The sequence below is a fragment of the Amblyomma maculatum genome, chromosome 6 (assembly GCF_055883805.1).
Source record: "Amblyomma maculatum isolate TAMU_Amacu chromosome 6, ASM5588380v1, whole genome shotgun sequence".
NCBI classification, from domain to species: Eukaryota; Metazoa; Arthropoda; class Arachnida; order Ixodida; family Ixodidae; genus Amblyomma; species Amblyomma maculatum.
In genome coordinates, this window is record NC_139349.1 from 155,036,472 (window position 1) to 155,061,206 (window position 24,735).

General features: G+C 45.0%; 1 protein-coding gene across 1 annotated transcript in view; it reads right to left on the bottom strand.

The window, feature by feature from the left end:
- The window catches only part of LOC146187110 (uncharacterized), a 151,646-nt gene that overhangs the window by 86,368 nt on the left and 40,543 nt on the right, over window positions 1-24,735 (bottom strand). Inside the window, exons 7-15 of the mRNA XM_084608182.1 lie at window positions 16,356-16,451; window positions 14,209-14,253; window positions 12,151-12,204; window positions 11,197-11,250; window positions 8,752-8,805; window positions 8,132-8,185; window positions 2,334-2,387; window positions 1,893-1,937; window positions 627-680 (exon numbers count right to left, since the gene is read on the bottom strand). Coding sequence (XP_084464308.1) covers window positions 627-680; window positions 1,893-1,937; window positions 2,334-2,387; window positions 8,132-8,185; window positions 8,752-8,805; window positions 11,197-11,250; window positions 12,151-12,204; window positions 14,209-14,253; window positions 16,356-16,451 — 510 coding nt within the window. The remainder of the gene's footprint in view (window positions 1-626; window positions 681-1,892; window positions 1,938-2,333; window positions 2,388-8,131; window positions 8,186-8,751; window positions 8,806-11,196; window positions 11,251-12,150; window positions 12,205-14,208; window positions 14,254-16,355; window positions 16,452-24,735) is intronic.

The following is a 24,735-nucleotide window of genomic DNA, read 5'->3' on the forward strand; positions in this document are numbered from 1 at the left end:
CCATTGGTCGTAGCAACAGTTACACAGTAAATGTCGCCACCTCTTTTTGTCGCAAGCATTCCCGTTTCTCGACACCCCGCCGATAATTCGTTGCAAATATCCTCACAGCATTGTGTTCCTAGTAAAAGGAAGCGCTCATCGCAGAGCCGTGGCTCTAAACGGTCTCCTTTTTATTCACAGCGGCTTTCCGCAATCGATACCCTTCAAACGGAGCCTCTGTGTGCATTGTGAAGTCGCGACTCATAAAAAAAAAAAAAAGTCAATAAATCTCGTGTCCTTTCTTTGCATTCGGATTTGCAATTTTCTTTGTTTTTATACAAGATGCATCTGTTGAGGATCTAAGAGACGATTCACGTCCCTCAAGAAAACGCTAGAATGTCGCAATGTGCTTAAAAATGCTGGTCTCAGAGGCCCAGCATAGCCCAACTAGACGCTGGTGCATGCGCGCGCGTGATCGCTCGTGCGTACAAGTAGGGAACCTAAAGGTGCGGTAACATCATCTCTCTGAGTTAGTGCTCTGAAGAGGAGTACCGTGAAGGGATGATCGAGGGACCGAAGTAAGAGAGAGAGAGCCGCTGTATTACAATGCGTGAAAACAAATCCATCGCATTAATGCACGCACTCACCGGTGGGCCCGGGGGTCCGTCTCTCCCACGCTCCCCGCGTGGTCCGGCCGGCCCCTGCGAAGGTTCGGGCCACAAATGAGCTATGCCATGGCTGTAACTACCCGAAATACCTTCAATATATGCGGTCTTCATTTGACTTGCATCACAGGATTTTAATTCTTAAAAGAATGCAGAATTACCGATGCAGGCTCTGTCAGCATAGAATCAAACACGTGCCGAAAACCACTAAAATAATAAAATGAAATCAGTAATTAGTTTTTAGAGTACGTGCAAATCACTGCAATAAATGTCCAAATGATTTCGCTTTTTTTTTTTTTTTTTTTTACGTAGCAACACATTTGGTAACGCTATTCCACCAACGACAACAAGAATGAAGACTTTACAAATTATGCATAAGGTTTTGCAGAGGCTTTTTCGCATCCCTATGTTTTAGTGCACTACACACGACGTGTTAGAAAACGATCGGTATTTGTCCCTATGTACATTTGTAACGCAACGCGAGCAGTACATCAGCGAGTGGCGCAACGCACCATTAAACCCGTCCTTAAATTCAGACGTTAGAGTTGGGCCGAACAAAGGTCAAATTTGCCAATAATTTCAGGAACAACAATCACGCTTGCAAAAATAGGCCAGATTAGAATAGGTTATCTATAAGCAGTGCTTATAATTCGTGAATCATATATCAGCAAACTTATCGTCTCACATGACGATTATTCCGACAGATGAAACCGTCGGAGGTGAGCCGCTGCTGCTACCATGGCACCAAACGTGGGAAGAGAGGGAAACGTGCGTAAAGATATAAGCAGCGATGACTATGGGCAAGCTGGATGAGTGCCGGCTCTTGTAGAAAATGAAAAGTGATCATTTAAATAATTTTGGACCATTCCACAATAACTTTACCAGCAGGTACTTTGGTGACCATTAAAATGTGACAGTCTTCAACAAATCCTCACTGCATGGCGCATTCGTTTAGGAAGTTGTTGTTGCTTCTTCGGCTACTGTACAAGTAATTGAAATTTATGTGCTCATATTGTTAAATAACGTTACTATGCCTCTTTATCTTGCCACCACAGTCGAGGCACCAGCAAATACAAAACACAGTTTTCTAGAAAAATTTGTGATCAATGACGCAACGTGATTCCTGAGTGCGAACGATCTATGTTTCCTTTACATATGTAGTGCTCAATACAGGGAAGTAGCAATAACCGAAGGCAGCGATGTCATCAACGACACGTGGTAGGAAATGTTTCCCATGCAAAGACTCACAATAGGTCCAGGTGGCCCTGGCTTGCCTGGAGATCCCATCGACCCCTGAAAGAGACAGAATTTTTTGTTTTTCAATATACCGGTCCTGAGTACCAAACCGCGCGCACGCGTGTGCGTGCGCACGTACACACGCTCGTACGCACATGCGCACAAACACACTCGCGCGCACGTATAGGTCTGTAGCGGAACAACATGATTTCTATCAAGGAGCCGCAGTTTATAATTTGCAGAGCAAAACTCATATTTTCCCCCATTTTGTTCATGCATAATTATTTCACCATTTACAGTTGTAGCCATTCATGCTTAAGCTTAGCTTGCCTCGTACGGTGAAGTAGATGAATACATGCACACATTATTATTGCAAGTGCAAGCGGATGAGCTTCCAAAGGAGGAAGGTCTGAACACACTTTTTAACCAAACAGTGATCGCAGACAAACTTACTTTATCACCTGGAAGGCCCTGCTCTCCTTTAGCGCCATCCAGACCTGGAAATCCCTAAAGGAAAGAATATAAGAGCAGCCGATGTACAACGATGTAGTGTGCCAGGTTTGAGTGTGTGGTTTGTACGGTATCTTGGGTAAAATTCCTTGAACCGACCATGGCCCTCTCCTATTACTTAAGAAACACCGATATGTCTTAGTTGGGCCAACGAATATTGAAGCACGAACATGTTAAAGCAAAATTGTTGCACTCCGACTTCAAGTTTAAACTATAGTAGGATCATCGTGAATTTCGTATTAATAATTATATAATTACCCATAATGCTAAAATGTGAACAGGAATGCAACAGAAATAACACAACAGCACTAGTATGCTTATTCAGCTCATTGGTCATGGTTCACAAACTGCTGATACTGGGAAATATAGGAGTGATCTTTATGCAGGCCCTTACGCTTACGTTGGGAATCTAATCTTACATCTATATGTCTGTTACATGTGCAGTGTCGTCTGCGAACTAGAGAGCAGGTGGTTGCTCAGCTGTTCAAAACGCTATTGCGTTCAACGCGGCCGCCTAATGAAACGGAATGGCGCAGCAGCAAAATTTTGCTGCGCATTAAAATATTTGACCATTTCTATGAATATGTTCAGGAAAGTATTTTCAAATATTTTATATTTGCTGACCCGGAATTGCGATACCCGTAGTTTTAGTTGGTATAAAATTATAACTTCTCGGTGCGAGCACACCTTTACGCTACGCACAGGATGCTTTGACCGTCCCCACCGACATGTGCATAATATTATCTTACGAAATCCCACAGATGCCTCACATTTAAAAGCTATCCCAGAAAGCTGGACGCTACAAGAAAATAACTTCACGTATCGACAAATTGCCATCGTGAACGTGTCCCCTGCTTGCATGTGGCCCTGACAGCCGAAATAATATTGACTGCCGTCTACCAAATGCTAAAACTAAAGGATGAAGCACAGGCTGCTGTTATGAATTCGTCGTCATTGGACAGCAAACCCCTCACTAAAGACTGTTTATGATTTGAGGAAGCGTTCAAGGTATTCCCCTTAACTAATTTATTCTTATGATATTCCGCAAGGCGTATGACACGGAATAAGTTGATACAGACATACCAACGAATTCATTTGTGGGAAGCTGTTTTAAACGACCAGGTTGTTTTGAAACATTTCGGTCGAATTGATGGTAGGAAATTGCGTAGAATTTGTCAGAACTTTGAAGCACTCAACTAACCTGCACTACCGGCAAAACTGCGCAGTTCGTCGGGAAACATATTAGGTGCGCACCCTAAAAATGAACTTATAAGAAAATAGACCAAACTAATGCCGTCAGATGAAAAGCATTTAGAGACAAATGCAGCCTGTATATCAAGTTTAGTCGCTTTCGTTGCAGCAAAAATGGTGCGTTTCCCTAAAAATAGTTGTTAACCTTTTTCTCTCTTCACATGGATTGTAAAGCGCCACTTCTCAGCCATGCGGTTGCGCTTTCTGGCAAAAAGAAGCAGCTGGTCACAAAACAGAGTAAATACACTCGGCAAAAGAGGATTAAACGTATTTTTCAAGCGTCTGTAATGCTGAAAAGTGAACCGTGAGGCCTCCTTGATGTCATCGCGTTTTTTACTGTTCTTAGCAGCGTTTATTTTTTTCGTACATACGATTCCGTTGTCGGAGCTAATCTCCTCCGTCCTCTGTATCTTTGCGCGTTTCGTTTTCCTTTCCATCCGGTTATGATTAGGAGTCATACCCTAACCTAACGAGAGTAACACGAAAGCCTATATGAAAAACACGGGCCTTTCGCTAGATGTGCGCAGGAAGAAAGGAACCGATGGTGCCTTTGAACTGGAAATTTAATAGCTATTCCCGCCTCATGCTTTGCGGCCACATGGTCTGCTCATGTGTGGGAGCGCCATTAAAAACGTTAATCCCCACGGCCAAATTAATTGACCTAGCATTAGCAGCATTTGTTTCGATTCAGTAAAGCCACGTAAGTAGCTAGCTGCAGAGAACACATAAAAAAAAGAAAATTCTCATTGCCTAATCGCAACCAGAAGCACTCTAAGACTGCCTGAATTTCATTTAAAGGGACCCATTCTTTTAGCGAGAATCATGTTGTCTACCAGTGTTCTACAAGGGAAGGAAATCGTTTTCCTCTTTTTTTTTTCATTGAAGAATATTTGTTTCCTCAACCTTTACGTATCTTTTATAATCTGAAGATGTGTCAATCTCATAAACACCCACCTACATCTGTAGGTTGGCTGTCCCAATTGACGATACCATTTGCTGATGCATCGATATATGCCACACAGAAACGACGTCAAAGAGCAAAACTGACACGAAAAATTCCACCTTTCTGGTTAGTTATTTTAAGCCAAGGAAATAAATGCGGCCGAATGTTGTATTAAAACTGAAAAGTCCGCAACATTTAGTAGGAATGAGAAATCCTTATCGTCCTGCAGAAGAACGTTTTATTGAAGTTCTCGACAAGCATTAAATTTTGTCTGCTGGTACTGTAGCCGGGGTATGCGTTTGCGCATATACAGGGCATCGACTGTCATGTTTCACGCTGCGTCTTAGGGCCGCAGTCGCCAAATTCTCGATTTGAATGCATGCAGTTGGCGGTATACATGGCGTCGCCTCCAATCTGTGTAGTAATCTAGACTCCGACTTCGCTTCATGATGCATGTTGCATTTAGCCAAAAAGCGTATGACGCCACCAGGAACGCTGTACGACGAATGGTAGCATCACAATTTCGATACGGAAGTAGGGTAAGGCATAGTGTTGGAGGTACCTGTGTCGTCGGTTAGAACCCCTCTCGCGAGCTGGGCCCCAACTTGGCTGGAGGATATATGCTATATGTAGCTAGAAACGATATAACACCACACGGAAAACTTTATGAAGCACGGCTGCTTTACAGTTCTCACGCAAACGTCGAGAAAACGGCCGGCACCAGAATTGCCACAGAAATAGGAAATCCGCCACAGGGAGCCCCAAACCTAACCAAGTACAGTATTTGCACCAAAAAAAAGAAAAAAGAAAAGAAGCAAATATTGCGCATTTGATTATGTTTATTTTTCTGCAAATCACATATTGTCTACTAAAATATACCAGAAAGCCCTTTTTATTATTGACTAGGAACTTGCAAATACGAACATTTAATTTTCAGAAGTTCCTCACCTTCTTCCTGCGGGTTTTTGCTAAATTTGAAAAAGCACTACCATATTTCTCCACTACAAGATGCTGACTTCAGGCCCTTTTCCCCGGAGAAAAACCACACCTCCTTCATTTTGGTTTGCCGAGCATTTTGCGGGCGACTTCCGCTCCTACCACCGGCTCAAGGAGAGATTCCAGCGCTGCTGCCAAAGGACACCTCCTTATCGCACCGATCTTCTGAACTACAATTGCGAGCAGTTCGAGCAAACTTTTCTCAGCCTTCGCAGTCCGGCTCAATTAATTACTATGGAATTTAGGAATATTGTCAACCCTCATTTGAAGGTCAGTATCGGGGATGAAAAATGAAAACAAATGCATGTACACACAGAAATGAACTATCACTTCTAATATGCAGTACACTTTGTCATCTTTGTTGACATGAGGTTCCCTGTTTACATTTGCTAATGTTTAGTTGACTAAACATGCGTTTGCTTATGTGTAGATGACTGAACATTCCACTAGGCCAGTATCAGCAAGGAGAGGGGAAACTCGACCAGCTCGGAGAAAGGATTTTGTCGGAAGCATCGCTGTACTGTTCAATTCGTCTCAGAATGTGGTTGTGCTCCAACGGCTGTTCTAGCTTACAAGAGTGGACATCTTTAATGCAATTGAATGGCAGCGATTTATTTTTGCGTAGCCCTCATCAACGGCTCTTTAACAAACCTATACACTCTGACACATTTCCCATCGTTAAAATCGTTTGGACCCCTGGCCACGCCTCCCTTTACGGCAACGAGAGTGTGCAGGCGCTCGCCCGAGCAGCAACCTTCCGGGCGCTGGCGACGGAAGCGGAGGGGAAGTCGACACAGAGGACGCCAGCACAGCTCTACAGCCTTACAGCCACATTACACTATATTACCGTACACAACACAAGAAGAACACTGCAACCGCCGCACCTAACAGTCACCAAGGCCGAAGCTGTGGCATGGCGTCAACTGCAGACTCAAGTGTATACAAATCTGTACCACAAACATTTGTTCTTCCCCACCCGCTACCCAGAGAAATGCCCCGCCTGCCAACAACATCAACCTATACTATATCATTCTGTTTGTGCCTGCCCAAAACCACCCGGTGGCATTCCACCTATAAACTAACCCCACCCTCTCCTCTTGGAAAGATGCCTTGCCCAGCACGGAGCCGAACCACCAACGCCGGCTAATCGAGCAGGCTGAGAAAATTGCAGTGGCCAATGAAATTACGGACTGAGATGCATTTATTTCTTCCTGAAACCACTTCACCAACCCGCAAGGCCAGCGACAGCTGCCCTGGCGGCCCTGCAGGATCGAGGCGGCACATGAATCCCTGGACGACTGAAGGCTCCACTCAGGAAGATAAGGAAATATGACATAAAAGTTTTTCCTCCTCCTCCTCCTCTTTAACTACATAAACAGCGTTTATTTGTATTTGGAACTACAAGTATCCAGTCTCGAAGCATAGGATACTGCACCTACTTTTTTCCCGCATTTATGCCCATATTGACGGGCCCCATGCCGGACCGCATGCCTGGCAGCAACAGACTCGACGATAGCGTTAAAATGCCGTATGAATGAATTCGAGGTGTATTGTGCATTTTCCAATATCCGACACTTTGACCCACCCCTGCTATAGCCTCTGAATAGGGCTGCAGCATTCTTAAATAAATAGATAAACCACTGATATGTCACTAGCTCACAGCGAAGTCCTTTTGCAGAAAATGTAATATTTCAAGAACTTGCACTATATGAACAAAATTGTACGACCACCTAAAACTGCCAAAAAAAGAAACCTACAAGAGAACAGAACTACTAAAAACTATCTGCCGTAAAACAACATTTTTGCCCTCTGAACAGTGTAAAAACCCGCTAACTGTAGCCGGAAAACCGCTAACTTAGCACCACTTGTCGTCACCTGGAGGTCGGCCATGCTCTATACACATGCATAATCGTAAGACAGGAATATGATTGTCTGAAGGAGTGGTGCCCTAGGCCACGGATGTATCTGAATCACGAGGTTACGACGTCACATCATTTGCCTCATATGGTTCTGTAACTGCGACAGGGATTGCAGTGACAGCGTACTGTTAATCGACGAACCTGCGGTTTGTAATAGAAGCGAGATAATTGTGTTTCTGCACAGTAACAAGATCAGAAGTCCAAATGCCCACTACCTTTTGAATCGATCAGATTCCTCAGCATGCGAGGTGAACCGAACAGCGCAGAATTGCACGAGACCGAAAAATAATAAGAATAATATTAAAGGATACGTGCTGGTGGGAATAATATGGCTCTCCTCACTGAACCCTGGCCAATTTTTCTCTTCGTGGGTATGTGCCATGATCCATGAACCAAACAAACAAACCACTCCCCTCTTTGTCAGTTAGATTCTTGGCTTCAAAGGACCAATAAGCGTCTATTAAGGAAGCTGAAAAAGTGACCATTGAGAGTCTCTCCGCAACGGCTGGAACAAGGAGACCCATTGCTCACAGAGGTAGATGTGGTCAAATACGAAGGTTTAGTGATCTACAGCATTGTTGTATACATGCAGCGTATTCTCATTCGTTGTAAGCAAATGAATCTGCACTTACCCTGTGTCCCTTTGCACCAGGAAGTCCGGGCATTCCAGGTAGACCACGGGCTCCCTGCAATAGAACAGAATGACAGTTAGCTATGTACACAGAAGCTGACACATTTACAGTTTGCCTGCTTGTCAAGTCATAATATCGGATTAGTTTTTGACGCCGTTCAATATTATAAGAAAGCGAAGGTGCTTGTTCAAAATGTTTAACTGGATCTGAGACAGCTACCTCTCGGCTGTTTTCTATTATTACCAAGAGCTTCCTCGGGAGGCTACACGATCGTGTGCATTATTCACTCGCGTATTAAACTACACGAAACTTTTTCAAAGCATCCCTGAAAATGTCTTTTTCCAGCCAGTTTAGTGGATGCGTGTATCGTGGGTTTAAAAAAGGTGCGTGGTCATGCGAGTACTCTACCGACGTCTTGACGTCTAATAAATGTAGAAGGAGCAAGCGTGTACATGTGGACACATTACTGCTTCGTGGCAAGCGCTAAATAACGTTTCAAACTAAGTTTACTGCGCCCAGATAGTTGGTTAGAAAATGAGTGCGCTTCAATGTCAGTGCCACAGATCCAAGCACTGCGATTCCGCTACCATCTGTGAGTTCGCAAAGAAGTCAGCACGTACCATTGGACCTGGTGGGCCTTGTGGTCCGAGCCGGCCGTCCTCTCCCGCGTCGCCCTGGTTGCAGGATAAGAAAAGGTAAAGGTGTCTAGGTTAGCCTTCACAATTCACAAGTGCTGATAAAAAAGGCTATGCACCAATAACATGTTATTTACTGTGCTTTCATACAGCTATTGTACAATTGACTTTTTGTTAGTATTGCGGACGCTTATTGAAGGGCGTGGAATAACTGTACTTTGAAATCAATGTTGCTGCTACACTAGCATTGACCTCGAACTGCGTGTGCCAAATACGTGAGTGATGAAGCAATGCCTCGTTATGCTATCAGATATAAACTGTGTAGCATTTGTCGTCACGTAATATTGTAGCAGCGCTATTGCACAGTAAGCCATTTCTTGCTGGTTCTGCAAAATTCAACATATATAATCGACTTCCAGCAAGGTCATTTCAAATAGATTGCCCCTTACTTCCTTCATTAGCATTGGCGGAACACTCCCACTAAGGCAGTGTCAAAACGAGGAGCAGTCATTGTACTCCGTGTATGAGCAGACCGCGTATTTCTTAGCGACACTCAGACAAAAAAAAGAAAGGTATGCGCCAATCGTCCGTGATACTCGGGGTCGATATACGAAGGCGTTCGTTTCTGATGACAGTTTGAAGCGAGATGTTGGTTTTAAACATCTGTAGTGTATGTTAAGCTGTTTTATCCTGCCGTTGAGGTTCAGTCGGTAAAATATTGAAGATTTTTTTTTTTTAAGTATAGCTCTTCAGTTGGGCTGTAACCCAGAGAACACCCACACATTAGAACTTGCGCAACTGGATATTAGAATACCAAGAAGGAAAATTGGACAATTTCATGGAAGTCTTTTACGCAATAAGAAACAAGCATCTCGAAGACTGTATTGATGAAGAAGGAAGTCTGTGAACTTCTGTTAACTTGGTGATGGAATTTTAAACCTTCTGTAAAACAAGTGACAAACAGAGAATGTAGTTAGCTAGAATAGCAGCTTGGGACGGGACGGACACAGGACGGGAGCCCAAGATTAGAGGACGACACAACGAGCGATGTTGTGTCGTCCTCTAATCTTGTGCTCCCGTCCTGTTTCCCGCGCTGTTATCCTCAAGAAACAGAGAATATTTTTTGTAAAACATGCACAGAAGTATGTGCCTTCTACACACGGTGCTCACTGCTTACGGTCTTATGGTCTGTATTTACATTCATTCACGTTTCTTTTGCAGTGCACAATTATTATAAATTTTTATTCAGTGGTTTCTTCATGTTTTATGTGGTGGTGTATGTGGTGTATTCTTCATTGTTTAATTCCTCATCGTTTCAGGCAACGACGAAATTAATTTTTACTGATACCGATAGCGTCATTTCGCGCCTACTTCAAGAATGAGTGCCTTATCGCTGTGTCCTCAATATGCAGCAGATAGCACGCAGGTGGCCGAGGCCGCCACAAGAGATTGTATCGCGCGATCTCTTGTGTGTGCGTTGTGTCGTCAGTAACTCTCGTGAAGCCCCGCCACCACCCTCTTGTGTTACGCGGGGCCTCTTATAAACAGTGCGGGCGCCTGTCGCTAATGCGGGATGTTGTTTTACAGAAATACGAAAAATAAAATCAGGAAAGTTCTTAGCGCCATCCTATTTTTAGTGATCTTGGCTTCGTGTTAAGCTGCGTTGGGTAGAGTTGGTTTCGCACAAGTCAATTTTCACATTCTTGTTTTTCCCTCGCCTCGCAAGCTTTTTTTTTTTTGTAGTATCAGCCTTTAATTGTTTACAGCGGTTTTATCCCAGTCATTTTAAACAAGTTGCGTATAGGCTTCCCTGCACTGCTTCTACTAGGTTAATTTTACCTTTCCTTTCTCGCTCTATTTTCTGACTTCACTTCCGGATTTTACATTTCTTGCCGTGGTTGTCTTGTTGACATCCTTTCAACCCGTTTCAACTAGCTCTTGTATTTAGGCATCTTCGAGCTTTTCGAGCTTCTCCCCTTTGCAGTTGGCGTTTATATTTTTTTTTCTGGCTTGTTACCTCCTGTGCTGTTGACAACTAAAGAACAAGGTGGAGTCTTTGCGGTTATTGCCTCGTTAAATCATTGTACAACGTCACGGATGCAGGTCTTAAGCATGTTTTAGTCTAAACTTTCTCCCAAGTAATAAAAGTGCTGTTCGATACTTCCTGAAATAAAGTTCTTAGTCCAGTGTATATGTGTCGCACCTCTGTTCGTCGTCCGTCTCCAGTACGTGCTGTTCGTTCCGGAATGTTTGGAAACCGACGCTCTCAGCAATATATCGTGATAAAATTAAGCTTGTGGGCTGTTTGGATGGCATGACGGGAGTCTTTTGCAACAATCGCGTCAGCCTGTGTCCTGTTTTTTATACTACACTTTCTGGGCATGGAAGGGCTGCTTATGATTTGCCGCTCTAGCGTAGGCAACGACTCACGTCTTTGCCAGGAATTCCAGGGAGTCCCCTCTCTCCTTGCGGCCCTGGAGGCCCCTGTTAAAAGAAACAAACATAAAACTCATCATAATAATAATAAAAAAAGGCAAACTACGAATTGAGGTCGTGCACAACAGGCCTCAGTGCCCATTTCGTCACTTTAATTGTTGCGGAAGACAATGACCTGCTGTCAACACTGTATGCTCATGATACGTCTGCATAAATAGCAGAAGAAAAAGTTTAGGTCAGGCTTGCATTTTTTTTTTTACATTCATGTGATCGCGTCACCACGTTGAAATACAAACACGCGATGTCTTGAACATGCCTAAACAAGCACATGCATCTTGCGGAGTGACTTACAATAATAGGTTATCGGCGATGTTTTCTTAATCCTTCTCTTAAGACTGCTTTTTGTGCTATCCGTTTGCCCTTATAGACAGGAATGGGTTCTCTCCACCTAATGAGTAAACTAAACTTACATGACTGGATGACTTCGATAGAAGAGAGACCCTTTCAGAAGCGAATTGATATTGCTCCGAAGACAAAACATGGCAGCATATTGAGAATTCGCGATACGTTGTCTCCTCATGGCGCATCTTTATCCGTTCAGTGCGCGCTTTTTCATCGTGTAGAATTATGAGCCTTTAATATAAAGCTTTGGGTTTCATTTCCCTTGCGCTAAGAGCCATTTTAATTTCTTGAGTACTTGTACCGCATGATGAGAACATTCAGGCGTGGCGATAGCATAGATTAAATTGATTTGGTCAAGCCATTTAGCGCCAACGAAATGTCTTTATTAAAATGAAGAGGCTACTACATTACCCGTGACAAGAAGGACAGCATTCTGTCTTATGGGCTCATTTTACGAAGCTTCGCAAAAACACCAACTGCGCTAGATAAGGATGTGGCTTCAAGAAACAAGGGTCCGGCACAGTGAAAGTAGATGCGAGACTTTACCGGCGGACCACTTTCGCCGGATTCACCACGCAATCCTTGGAAACCTTGAGGGCCCTGTTGGAAAAGAAGGAAAATTGGTACAGTCAATCACTCAGAAACGCCCAAGTGGGCAGCAAAGCTTGCCGCTGATAACCAACATTTGGGCTTTTTATTCCTTATATTTCATAAAGGACTGTATTTCTCGATATCCGCAAGATAATTGTTTGAACTAACAACTGCGTGAAGTTAGCAACTCAAGGACATTGCAACAAATTACTTTCAGCAGACATCTCTCCACAAGCTTTATTCTGGAAAAAAATGTTCTTTATATCCCAAGGTCTTCATCCAAAAGGAAGCTATATGGCACATGACTACTTCAGTCGTCATCACTGGTTTCAGTTGTACTGGTGAGCGGGATCTCCGCAGCCTGGCCTTGTTTGGGGACTTTGCATCGACATCATTATGGAGATTCAAAACAGTGCGATAAGAGCGGCCGTTCACTGCCGAATATTTGTTCGGAAACCAGTTGTCTTCATGTTCAGGGTGGGATAACTGAATGCAGATTTGTGCCCTCACCGGTCTATAAAGACAAACCCGCTAAAGACTGCTGGTCCTAGGTGAATCTGGAGCGGAGCCAGCTCGCGGGAAGAACATTTCTTCGACTGCCAGAGCGGACAACATACTCAACGCCGGCGAGGCGGCTGCAGCCCGTTCGGCTGGCAAACTGCCTGCTTTCTCCAAGTTTGTTCATCTTCTTTCAATCTCGCAGCAGCAAGCGGTGCCGCGCATTCTCGCAAGCCGCTGATCACTCTTGAGCAGAGTATTTTATGCAGTAGTAAAAATTAGGGTACTCTCATCAGGCTTTTCTAAAACAATAAGCTCTTCCAAAGCCGCCCCGCGATGACGAACCTCATCGAAGCTCTCTCCTCTGTGCGTAGTCGGCGAAGCTAATTGAAGTGTGATGAATGTGAAATTTAGTCAAGCCCATTTTTAACAAACCTTACGGCCGCGAAACGCCGGTGGAGTAAGGTCTTCCAAAGTTCGCAATAATGATCTTCCTAAAATGTAGCTCTGAAACGCACACACGACAGTAAGCGTGGCGCGTATTTCCCGCAGCAAGTCCGTTTTCCAGCTGATCATAACCGAAGCCTGACTTGTCGAAGCGCTTGCCAAAAACTGTCCAGCGCTCGCGTGTGCCCTTTGCCGTAATCCTTGACGCCATCAAGATCCTTTATTTGCGCACTAATAATATTCCTGACCCAAGCTTTAAAGACAACTGGTAGTATATATGTCAGCCACCCCGTCTCCGATTGTGGGAAGTGTTTTCAGAACGAGACGACGAAATTGACGAAGCACACGTGCACATTTTGCTCCTGCACGGGTTCCTCTCTGCCTCTTAGAAACGGCTGTCTCATGAACAGCGGTGCTAGCAGTCCCACCAAAAATAGCACTTAATATCCGTGTACGAGCACTAGAGTAGGAGATGTCTTCTTCAATATTTTTTCCGCCCTTGTAACTCCCAAATATCTACGGCAGTATTGCTGCCTCTCTCTGTCGTACTTCCCTTTCTATTTCTAATGACGCTCTCTATATTTGTTGTTAGTATAGTAACAGTTGAAATGTGGACTAATGCCATTCTGTTGGCACGGCGCCGCAAACATTTTCTATGACCCTTGCATTAACGCTTCTTGTTACTAGTCACATTTTGCTTCTTGCTTCATCATTCCTCCTACCCTGGTTCAGGTGTTCACAGGGTGAAAAGCTAATACGGCGTCGTTTTTTGGTGGTTTGAAATATTTTTCAACATTTATGCCGAAGCTGCTCATCTAAACCCAACATTTATTGACACTAGCAGGAGCATCTGTATGACCTATCTTCCGCAAGCGGTAATAAAGGCAAAGTCCCCGCAATTAATTATGACATCTTGTGAGCTGGACTTAAGCTTCTTTTAGAGATGTGCAGTAGTAGAGCTGTTCATTCTCGATATTGTTAAACACACACACAGAAAAAATGCATGATGCCATGCGTAAAAGGCGGTAACAAAATGCGCTGATATATATGCAAGTTTCAGCCACTTACGGGAGGTCCAGGGGGTCCTGGAATTCCACGTGGTCCTACAGGGCCCTGCGAATAGATCATTCGCCAGCACCGTTAAAGTGGTCTAATAAGAACCGGATTTCGTGCATGTGGAACGAAAATAAAAATACTAATGGGTACTTCACATGTCTCCTAACAACACCAGTTATTTAGGTTAGGAAGAACGCTTGGGAATTTTTTCAACCCTACTCCCGCCTTAGCTGGGTCACGTTGTATATGACTGTCGCTTTGGGGCTTAATGAACTATTTTGCCTGTCCTGTATTAATTTTCTTGAACACTCCTTCAATGAAGCCCAAGACGGAGGATATTTTACATTGAATTTGTGTTGCACTTCGCGCTCAAGCTTTGAAATTTTTCCCATTTTCCGTCGGCATTCTCGCATCACACTTGTTTGGTCGTCTTCGCGGCTGGCAATAGGCGTCTTGAGCTGCCCTGGGGGCGCCAGGAAAACGGGGCTAAAAAGCACCCTCTAGGCTTATGTTGGGTAGTACAAATCTCCGGCGTCTGTATCCGAAAGCATGCAGTCGGTATGGATTCGCTGCTTTCATTTGGGTTATGTTTAAATTACGAAGAATTTAAGGCGCTGCAAATCCTTTCAGGGTTGTCACCATGGGAAAAAGAAGGAACAACCCAAGGTCAGGCGTCATACGACGTGCAGAAATCGGAAACGAAGTCTCGGCGTGCTGCTAGTCGATATAGCCAGCGAGTGTCATGCGAATACGTGCAGCTCTATGAAAGCTTTACATGCAACAAACTGAGGAACGCGAATAGACGAAACCCCAACAGGGATAGGCAACGTAAATAACCCCTCTCCCTTCCGATAGGCACCTTGCGCCGGCCGTGCATGGGCCACTTGAGTTTCCGTTCAAGACATGCATGTCCCTGAACTTGTATGTTGATCCTGCAGTGATTTTTTCTTTCTTTCTTTCTTTTTTTTTTTTTTTTTTGCTTTTTACTCCCCGTTTACTTGACAAGTCGCGCTCGTAATATTTTTGGAAATAAAGTCCACGTACTAGAACGTCGCAAAGAAAGCTGAAGCTTGGTCTGCAGGAACGTCGAATTATGCCCCAGCAGAAGTTCCGGTGTTCGTTGTTATGCACAGATATCAATGAAAGCGCGCTGACCTTGCTCCACTGCTTGACTGCCAGTCGCCTTTAAGTTGTGTAACTGCAGCTTTCGTGCAAGAGCTGTTGCCCGTTGGCTGAGTGGAGACTATATTAGACCGCTCTTTCAGCTCATGAACACGGTGCATTTAATGATCGAAAAGCTATGGTCAGCTGCTTAGTAGTTATTAGTTAAAATATGAACCAAATGCCGCCTATTGCTGTTTCCTCTTGAAAATGAATGGCAGTTTTCAATGAGATAGATAAAGTTTTAAGTAAGCTTTAGTTTGTTTTCCTAACTATTTGCTGCTTGACGTACTACGTGCAGTCGTTTTTTTTTTATTGCGCAGCTGCCGGAAACAGTAATATGACGGACGGTTTCGCTCGCTATCATGAATAAACACGCGTGCATAGTTAGCTGTATGCTATATATTTCAACTTTGAACAGACGAGCGGCGTTTCTCTTGAACCAGTGCATGCATACACCGCATCGCCCGTACCAATCACACCGTATCCCGCTTTGTGCGGCTATGCAAGACAGCACTAGAGTCGAACGATGAAATTGTTAACTTGTCCGTGGCCCCTACGAAGCAAGCGGCAATAGCGGCGGTGACGATGTTTGGATGCGTAGTGGTACACGGCAAAATCGATGCCGCATGCTTGAAACATTTCGCCGATAGTCGCAGCGCTTCGTTTTTAAATGTCCGGCTACTGCAAGTTCACAATGATGTGCATGAGAGATTACGAGCCTTCTCGCACTCACAAAGGTGCAGAAAGAAGCGCGATTCGACGTAGAAAGCCTGCGAGATACCCACTGCAGCATATATGTAGAGCCGATGATGTAATACCCTGTCAGATTTTTCTTGCCCGTCACGAGGTGGCGCCACCCTGTAATCAAAACTCCACTGCAAGCCTCTGATATGCACTGGAACATACGACCTTCCACTCACCCTCTATCAGCATGGGCAGTTCCTTCCGGAATGAAGAATATATCATGGGTGTAGTGTTGTAAAGCGTATTCTTACCACTGAGGCTTGCATGTACTGGAAAGCGTCCGGGGCGGGTCCTTTATCGCCGCTGGTCGGTCCTTGAAGGGACAGCTGGTGGAACCACTGCGACAACTGTGGAAATTCGGAATGTTGTTATTCGGAAGCAGAGGCAAAGAGCAGTGCCAGCCAACAATATCTGCACATTCTATTGGGGCACCGAAGGCCTCGACTTCATGCAATAATTTTCTCAGTAAAAGGCAGTGCTCTGGCTGCTCCTAGTTATGTTGTCGTCTCAAAAGACAGCGCTTCTGGCCGATAAAATTGAGTTGAAAAATCTTTTTTGTGCATTTGATTTAAATTTGTTACGTCAAGATCTTAAATCTCGTACTAACCATAGTCGTGTATCATATTGGTGTATATTTTCTTGTTAGTGTTCAACATGTCTTATCGTAATTTGCTTGTCACTTGTTTTTAGTATGTTAGTTTTGATGAATTCATATTTTATTGCATTGTATTCTTTTCGCCCCTCCTGCTAGGGCCCAGTTAGGGCCTGCAGTATTTGGTAAATAAATAAAATAAAATAAATAAATTACTCCATGATCACGGCGTTAGATGTGAATGAATGGAGGTATATCATAACTGCTGGAATCACACTCCGAATTCGTGGGCACACACGAATTACAGCGAATTCGGCTGATGATTATGATGTCTTAAATTGTTTGGTCTGGTCTTCTCTAGCTCACAAAGACGCCGTTTATTGTGAACGTCCTCGTTGCATGTGTGATCAGAAAGCGGAAGTGTATCTACAAGCGCCAACTTCAGTTTTAATTGAAACTGAGGCGAAATTGAATTTGATCTGTGCCATGTAGATTAAGGATTTACTGGTTCATTGATTAACTTACTTAATCAAAAGTCTCACCAAGATGTTGCATGAAAGATGGGGCATTTCAAGGTGCAGCGTTCACAACCCGCATGTAGCCAAATGTAGATATTCGGCTGGCCACAATGAACAGTAATAAAACCTGGCGGCCTAACCAACAAATCCGTATCAGTGGAGTCTTGCCCAATCAATCAGTCAATAAATTCAAACTCATCCGAACCCACGGCAACACCACAACGGAGTCCGAAGTGCTTTTTCATCTGTGACTACCAAACAAGTAGTCAATCGGTAGTATCGTTCTTCGGTGGCAAGCGGCAACCAGCAATCAAAGGCATGGTCCATGTGCTCCCACCAAGTTTTGACTTTCGCGCTAACGACGACAGCAATAGCGGTCACGAATGGACCAAGTGGATAGAGGCTCGGGAACTTTCTTTGGGCCTGTGATATTACGGCAGATGTTCGGAAGAAAGCTCTTCTGCACTACGCAGGCGAAGAAGTCTACGACATCTTTCGCTCACTCCCTGTCAGCTCAACGCAAGCTGCAGTTGCAACGGCCACAAGCAGAACTCAGACCTCGCAGAGCACATCGACGCCTATATACGATGCCGTACTAACGAAACTGGATGCTTATTTTGCTCCGCGAGTAGAGCCACCATTTGCAATCTACAAATTTCGTCAAGCTCAGCGAAACATTGGTGAGTAACTGGACGCCTTCTACACGTGCCTCCGGCAGCTATTTCGCCCCCGTAACTTTGAAAAAGTCGACCTTGAAGTCAAAAATCAAATCATCCTCGCCATAACATCACCTCGCCTCCGAAAACAAGGCATGCTTCACTCCCTTACTTTACAGGACTTACTCAATCAAGGGAGGATGCTCGAGAACGTCGAACGTGATAAGTCAGAAATCGAGAAGAACGTCGACAGCTACTCAACAGAGCTCGCAGCGCACAAGGAAGGACGAAGGACATCATCACGGCCAACACCATAGTGGACAACCGATGGCACAACAGATCTACAAGCTGCAATGATTTCATGTCTCATCAGCAGATTGTCGTAACTGCAGCGACAAGTGGCCTCACCAAGTCCTATGATCTAGTTGTGCTGCTTAGGGAAAAACATGCCTTGCATGTGACAAGGTTGGTCACTTTGCACGTCTCTGCCGTTCAACGAAGAGAATTATTCAAGCAATGGATTACAGCAATGATTCCAGCAGGAACTACCGGGCAGTGTGCCGTAAGAAAATCTCAAGTACTAGACAGTATGCAGCCACCTGTGACTAGTTCAACCAGCGAAGAGCACATTTTTGTTGTCTTGACTTCCCCTCAAGCTAGCTCATGTCCAAAAGCCGTTGTCACTGTCAATGGGCATTTTACTTTCCTAATCGGCTCAGGTGTAACCGTGTCCATTAGCAAGGATGACTGAACATCTTTTACCTAAATCTTTTACCTACAGAAAACATCCATCAGAGTGTTCCCATAGAAAGCAACGTCTCCAGTTGAACTTCTAGGCAAAGTCTCTACAAAGTCTCTGTCACAATGAAATACAAAGTGAAGTTCATCGAATAAGACATTTTTGTCATTCCAGGAATGTGCACCACTCTTAAGCTTCACAGCAGCATCGAACCTGGGGCTTGTCCAAATCACATACCGAGTTGATGACTGTCCAGCTGACAAGTCAATCGTGGAAACATTCCCCAAGTTGTTCAGTGGAGTTGGAAAGCTCAAAGACGAGCAAGTTAACCTCTTTGAGGGCAGCACTGTCCTACCTCTTGCGCAACCACACATGCGTATCCTGTTTGCCTTATGTGACGCCACAGAAAAAGAACTTGAACGCTTCCTGTCGGAAGACATCATTAAGCTAGCCATAATACCTACAAGTGGATGTCCCCTGCGGTTACTGTGCCTAAACCACATCAGCCTGATGAAATTCGAATGTACATTGACATACATGATGTGAACACTGCCATCAACGTGAACGACATTTCTGTCAAACAGTACATGACATCATTTTTGCCTTCAATAGAGCAACAGTATTCTAAAATGTTGATCTGAAGAATGGATATCATGAGTTGGAACTTGACACTGCTTCGAGCTCATAACGTTCTCGACACATGTTGGCTTGTTTCGCTACAAACGCCAAAACTTTGGCATCAGCAGTGAAGCCGAAATCTTTCAGAGCACCATCCGCCAAGCGATCAGTGGCATTCCCAATGTCCTGAATATTAGCGAATATTTCCTCCTTTTCATAATTTCTAAAGCTTTCTTAACCACCTAGTCCTTCGTCACTGGCGGAACGTCTGATTTCTTTTCACGACTGCCTATCTCATTATTGACCTGACTACTTCAGCTACTATATAGATCAGTATAGAACTCCTCGGCTACTTTAACAATCTTGTCCATATTTGTGATGACTTAGCCCACCTTGTCCCTTAGCACATGCATCTGATTTTTTCCTTGGCCAAATGTTCTCTTCACTGCTTTAAGGCGACCCTCGTTCTTTAGAATATGCTCAATTTTCCCCATGTTATACTTCCCTTTACACTTACTGGTTAGCTTTGATATATCTGCCAGTTCTATCCTGTCTGTTGGGTTGGAAGCATTCATACTTTGGCTTTCCTTAATCAAATCTTTTGTCTTCTAAGACAGCTTACCGGTATCTTCTCTAACTGTCCTTCCGCCTACTTCTACAGCACCCTCAGTAATGATATCTCTGAAATTATTTTTCATTGCTTCTAGGCTAATGTCACCCTCGGTTAGAGCTGAATATCTATTCTGCAGCGAGATCCTGAACTCTTCTGCCTTCCCCTTCACTGCTAATTCGTTGATGGACTTCTTTCTCACTAATCTGTTTCGTTCCTTTTTCAGACTTAGACTAGTTCGGGACCTTACCATCGTGTGGTCACTGCATTGCACTTTCCCAATTGCCTCTATATCCTGCATAATGGTGGGGTTAGAACACAGTATGAAGTCAATTTCATTTTCAGTCTTCCCGTTAGGACTTTTCCATGTCCACTTCCGGTTCCTCCATTTGCTGAAGAAGGTATTCATGATTCTTAAGTTATTGCGCTTTGCAAACTCAACTAGTAGCTCCCCCCTGCTATTCTATAGAACCAATGCCATATTCACCCACTGCCTGGTCTCCTGCCTGTTTTTAGAGCGCAGCTGTTTGGCTCCCGTTCCTGCGTTTCGCCTCGTGGTTGGCGCTGGCGTCGGCGTCGCCGGCGTTGTCCCTGTAACCTGCTCCGCAGCTGGGGCAGCGCGCGCTTCTTCCCCCGCCCCCTTCGCGCTTCCTCCGTGGCGGCGACCGTGCGTGTTATTGGATGTTATTAGATTGCTGCGCGAAATTCCTCCCCCCCCCCCCTCCCTCTTCCTGCGTGGCGGCAAGGGTGCTCTCCGGTTGCCGAAACGCCGGCTCGCTCGCTATCAGCGGATCACGGTGCGTGCATCCCAGGCCGAAACGCAGTCACATTCGCTTCACTCGCTAGCGGCATCAGCGGCATCAGTCAAAAGCATTTGTTGGGCGAGTTGGTGTTTTTGATGATCATAACAGTGTGGTGATCCTCCTGTGGTGTGATCCAGCGCTGTGTGGTGTCCCTCCTTCATCTCTGTCCTGTCGCTTGCGCTGTAGTTATGGATCAGTCAGTCGCGCAACGTTCCTATGGGCCCACGCGCTACCTCCCGCAACATCCCAATAACTTAATTGCTCTCTTCATTTCTCTGACCACAAAGCTTAATTCATATCAGCCAAGAACTGTTAGTGGAGTTTTCTTGAAGGAATACGTGTGAAAAATTTTAAAAAGTTGTCTGTAATTGTACTACGTGTCTTGCTCTAAATCTACTGAAAAGGTGAAACAGCTGATAAGCTGCGCGCAAATTTCGCATTAGGAAGTAGCGTAATCGTCGGCATTTTTTTTTCCCTACCTTGGCATTGAAGTCGCCCATTGGTACAATATACTGCATCTTTCCTTTCCGCAATGGCGATTCTGCATCTTTGTAGAAGCCCCGCCGGGGTGGTGCAGTGGTAAGACGCCCGACTACTGTGCCGGAGTTCCCGGGTTCGAACCCGACCGCGGCGGCTGCGTTTCGATGGAGGCGAAACGAAGTGGCGTCCGTGTGCTGTGCGATGTCAGCGCACGTTAAAGATCCCCAGGTGGTCGAAATTATTCCGTAGCCCTCCACTACGGCTCCTCTTTCTCTCTTTCCACTTTCATTCCCACCTTCCTCCCTTCCCCTACGGCGCGGTTCGGGTGTCCACAGAGCAAGTGTGACAGTTACTGCGCCTTTCCCTTCCTGTGAACCAATTTAACTTATCTTTGTAGAAGCTTTCCACTGCTTAGTCATTATGACTACATGTAGGTGCGTCGGCCTGTACAACCTTCAGATTATACCGCTTATACAGCTGAATTACGATGCCGGCCGCCCTCTCATTAATGCTATAGAATTCCTCTATATTGCCAGCTATATATTTATTGACAAGAAACCCTACCCATATAGTTCTCGTCTCTCTGGTAAACCTCGATAACACAATACATGTCCGCCCTTATGCCTCATTTGGCCTCCTAACCTCACTAAGCCCAATCACATCCAATTTCATGCCCTCTAATTACTCTAACCGTACTGCTAAACTAGCTTCACTAGCTAGAGTTCTACCGTTAAACGTTGTCAGGGTCAGTATCCAATGGCGGCCTGTCCGGAGCCAGATTATTGGCACCCTTTGCTGCGTTGCAGGCCAAACCGCCGCCGTGGTCAGTTGCTTCGCAGCCGCTTGAGACTGGCAACCAGGGATTTTTTTTTAGATTATTCATAGGAGGCTGTGACCAAATACTGAGCCGAGCCAGGGTGGTCAAATTCTGTTCTGGTTAGGGATTGCATTTTCGGCCCCTTCATGGATCACTGCCTTGTCGTGGCGGAGGGGCTTGCGAAACTCGATGAAGTCGTGAGCTCTGCTGTGTAGGGCCACCCAAGATAGACAGGTCACGGCAGAGAGTTCTGACAAAATGTGATTCACTGGAGAAGGTAATGGCAACCCACTCCAGTATTTCCTGCCAAGAAAACCCTATGGCCAGTCACAATACCATTATCGATATGGCGCCGGAAGATGAGCCCCCCAGGTTGGAAGGCGTCCCACATGTTACTGGGGATGAACAAAGGGCGATTCCTAGTAGCTCCAGGACGAATGAAGCGGCTGGGCTAAAGCCAAAAGGACGCTCAGTTGTGGATGTGTCGGGAAGCGACCGGAAAGTCCGATGTTGCAAGGAGATATATCACATAGCAACATGGAATGTAAGATCTATGACGCAAGGTAAACTGGATATCGTCAAGCGAGAAATGGACAGATTGAACATTGATATCTTGGGTATCAGCGAGCTCAAGTGGACCGGAATGGGAGAATTTAACTCCGGCGACCATTATGTCTTTTATTGTGGGCACGAATCCAAGAGAAGGAATGGGGTCGCTCTCATAGTAAGCAGAAGAATGGGCAAAGCAGTGCTAGGGTACAACCCCAAAAACGACCGAATGATTTCACTTCGGATCGAAGGTCACCCTTTCAACATAACAGTTATCCAAGTCTATGCACCGACCACTGCTGCTGAAGAAGCTGACGTTGAGAAATTTTATGCGGACCTACAATGCCTTTTAGACCGCACCCCATCATCAGACGTCGTTTTTCTCATAGGTGACTGGAATGCTAAGGTCGGGAGTGAAGAAATATCCGGAATTACAGGCAAGTTCGGTCTTGGTGAGCCAAATGAAGCTGGGCAGAGGCTAGTAGAGTTCTGTCAAGAAAACAACCTGACCATAGCGAATACTCATTTTCAACAGCACAAGAGGCGCCTGTACACATGGATTTCACCGGACGGTCTGTACAGGAATCAGATCGATTATATTATTTGCCGGCAGAGATGGAGAAGCGCGATACAAGCAGTAAAAACAAGGCCTGGGGCCGATTGTGGCACCGATCATCAGCTTCTTGTTGCCAAAATTAAGCTTCGATTGAGGAAAACGCAGAAAACTAGAAGGCATTTCAGGTATGATCTGGATCAGATTCCATTAGAATATGCTGTGGAAGTGAGGAATCGATTTCAAGAATTAGATCTAGAAGACAAAGAGCCCGAAGAGATGTGGACTGATGTTCGTGACATAATACAAGAAGTTGCTACTAAGGTAGTTCCAAAGCAAAAGAAATGCAAAAAAGCAAACTGGTTATCTGAAGAGGCTTTGCAAATAGCTGAGGAAAGGAGGATGGCAAAAGGTATGGGGGAAAGAGAAAGATACAAGGTTCTCAATGCGGAGTTTCAGAAAATAGCAAGGAGAGATAAAAATGCCTTCCTGAACATACAGTGTCAAGCAGTTGAGGACAACAGCCAATTAAGGAACACAAGAGCTCTGTATAAGACAATCAAAGATATCAAAGGAAGCTTCTGTGCTAAGCTGGGCGTGATAAAGGACAGACAAGGCAAGGACCTCACTGAAGCCTCAGAGATAAAGAAGAGGTGGCAGGAATACACAGAAGAACTGTACAAGAAGGACCCGGATGTGCAAACCCAACATAGGACGGTTGTGATTACTGATCTCGAGCCGGGCATCCTGAAGAATGAAGTTGAATGGGCCTTAGCCAGCCTTGCTAAGAACAAAGCTAGCGGAATTGATGGTATTCCAGCTGAGTTGCTTCAAAACCTCAACCACGACGCTGTTAACACACTGCATACATTATGTAAAAAGATTTGGACAACCCTGCAGTGGCCACAGGATTGGAGGAGGTCAGTTTACATCCCCATTCCAAAGAAAGGCAGTGCCAAAGATTGTTCCAACTACCGCACGATCGCGCTTATTTCGCATGCTAGCAAGGTGATGTTAAAAATCCTGCAAGGTAGGCTGCAGCAGTATGTGGATCGGGAGCTTCCGGACGTGCAAGCTGGGTTTCGCAAGGGCAGAGGAACTAGAGACCAAATTGCCAACCTTCGCTGGATCATGGAAAAAGCAAGAGAGTTCCAGAAACCCATTTACTACTGCTTTATTGATTATGCTAAAGCGTTTGACTGCGTAGATCACAGCAGATTGTGGCAAGCTCTCCAAGAGATGGGAGTTCCAATTCACCTCATCTGTCTCCTCAGGAACCTTTATGAAGGGCAAGAGGCCACAGTCAGAACTGGGCATGGCCTTACTGATTGGTTTCCGATTGAGAAAGGGGTGAGGCAAGGCTGCATACTGTCGCCCTGTCTATTTAACCTATATGCAGAGTGCATCATGAGGAAGGCCGGTCTGGACGAGTCTTCAGCTGGAGTGAAGATTGCTGGAAAACGTATCAACAACCTTAGATATGCGGATGATACCACTTTAATGGCAGAAAGTGAAGTGGAACTCAAGAGACTTCTGATGCGCGTACAAGAAGAGAGTGAGAAGTTTGGGCTTAAACTGAACATTAAAAAGACGAAGATCATGGCGTCTTGCCCTATCAAGTCCTGGAGCATCAATGGACAAGAAGTGGAAGCTGTTACAGATTTTCTGTTCTTGGGCGCCAAGATTACCTCGGAAG